Here is a 2,090-nt window from a genome sequence, read left to right as displayed (position 1 = left end):
AGAATACACTCACTCATGGGCTAGTTCCTCATGTGGTTGACTGCCAGGTACTCAATCAGCACCTGCATGCACATGCCAGGCAGCCCCTTGTTCAGGATGACATCAGTCTTGACTTTGTACAGGCCGATGATTGAACCCAGCATGGACTGCAATGCATCGGTCATCATGCCATCCTCAATGCTCAGCTTACACCCATTGAACAACCACCCTGAAGTCCTTCTCACACTTGGCCCACGCCACCCCCATGACGAATATGTAGTCCATTCTTGAGGGCTTAATCTTGATGGTTGTGTGGCCGAGGTGGACCATGGCTTGTAGCCACTCGGTTATGCTCGGCTATGGATACTTTCTTACGTGCCTCATGTCTGCAAGACAGCAGATTGGGTGCATAAGTGACCTGAGCAATGGCACACAGGTGCAGCAGCATGGTGTGAAGAACCCCATGATATAGTGCCACCGCACACCCACTGCACTCTCTATCGTTTTGCACATATTTGATGAACAGGCGGAGGGAGTGACCTCAATGGGGGAACTGGGCCGTGTGGGACCCTGATACAGCCAACATCCAGGGTGGGGAAAAGGGTGGAACAAGATGTTGCCACCAAGCAGAGAACACGAGTAAACACATGCTACATGGACCTATTATGGTGTCTGATTAAAATGCAACACTGCATGCAGTCATCCCAGAGGCGCACGTTCACCTGGAGCTTCCTCAGGGCCACCGCCATCTTCTGAAGTTCAGAGAGAATTTGTTCACCCAGTGGCAGCCCTGTCAGCCTGTGTTCAGCATGGAAGTATAAAATGGCACACACAATTAAGGCTCAAATGCAAGTGGGCCGTGGGCAAAGGGCAGGAAGGCTGCAGGCAAAGGAAGCATAGCAAATACCAGTGAGACACTGCAGGCAAACAACAATTCTTTTCAGGTCAAACATGCCACTGGAACGCCTGCAACGGTGCTCACAGCTGCAGAGGTACATCCCAGGATGATAAGAGCTGTTGTTTTGCACAGGCCAAGCTGCTGGTGAGCAATCCCTGGGCCACACACTAACTCATGGGACCCTGCCATGCTCCCCACACTCAGGCCAGCCGTGCTCCCCACACTCAGGCCAGCCACAGGGGCTACACAGAAGGGGAGCAGTCAGGGGGAACATGAAGATTTAGAGCTGCAGGGTTCAGAGGCACAAGCTCTCCCAGACACCTAAGGGATGCACCCCGAGCTTCCTGACAGGCACCACACACTTCAAGCTTCCCGAGCTCCAGTACCACAATGGATACCCTTTTGCAAGCCGGCCCTCCATTTGAAGGGGCACTCTACACTGCCTCGCTACTCTGCTCACGTGAGACCATTGAAGGTCCGAATTCAGACTAAGCAAGGCTATGCTGCCTGTAACCTGACCGCATGATACTGCTCAAACAAGGCCACAACTGTAACATATGAGGAATTCTGGCCGCTAGTGGACACCTGGGAACCCCTCAGCCCCGACCAACTAACAACCCACCCCAATATGTGATGCCCCACTCTACTGCCGGTTACCAAGAAACAGTGTGCCAAAGCCCACCATACAGCCTCATGATAATGCTCACCAGCAGCAGCCTGCACCCAGCCTGCAGGGGGAGGGTAGCACGACGGATTCCAGCTTCAAGGTCACGAACAAAGAAACCCAACATGCTTTGAGAATATTCATCGGTCAGACGGGCAATCGGTTGCCATTGGGACCCGTGCAGCAGTGCCCACAGCTGCAGAGGTAGATCCCGGTGATGGCCAGCCTACTCCGCCGCACTCTTCAAGGTAGCTCAAGATGTACCAGTATGTACCAAACTGAGGACTCTTCATCCCAGCAACGCACCTTGGGCCTTCCGCCTCACGAAGGCGACAATTGCTAAATCGCCGTCTGTGTCCAGGATCCTCCACTGGCTCAGTTGGTCATCAGTTTGCTCCCCGATGAAAAACAGCAGGTCTCCTCATTCTGGGCCGCTGACCACTCTTCGAACGGCGTCCTCAGCTGCCGTCCTTCAATAGCCTCGATATCGTGCTCCGCGTTGCGCCTATCCTGGAGCTCCGGCAAGGTCGGGAATGGTATCCAGGCCTG

The 2,090-nt window shown here is 54.0% G+C and overlaps 1 protein-coding gene across 1 annotated transcript in view; it reads left to right on the top strand.

Moving 5' to 3' along the window:
- Positions 1-2,090, top strand: part of VOLCADRAFT_99246 (uncharacterized protein) — a gene marked incomplete at both ends in the record, with an annotated part of 11,408 nt that overhangs the window by 1,319 nt on the left and 7,999 nt on the right. Inside the window, 2 exons of the mRNA XM_002958016.1 lie at positions 970-1,021; positions 1,082-1,137. Of these exons, the coding sequence (XP_002958062.1) occupies positions 970-1,021; positions 1,082-1,137 (108 nt within the window). The remainder of the gene's footprint in view (positions 1-969; positions 1,022-1,081; positions 1,138-2,090) is intronic.

This window comes from Volvox carteri, assembly GCF_000143455.1.
Source record: "Volvox carteri f. nagariensis unplaced genomic scaffold VOLCAscaffold_84, whole genome shotgun sequence".
Classification (NCBI taxonomy): Eukaryota; Viridiplantae; Chlorophyta; class Chlorophyceae; order Chlamydomonadales; family Volvocaceae; genus Volvox; species Volvox carteri.
Note: the sequence above shows the minus strand (reverse complement) of the source record. Positions and strands in the feature narration are given on the sequence as shown.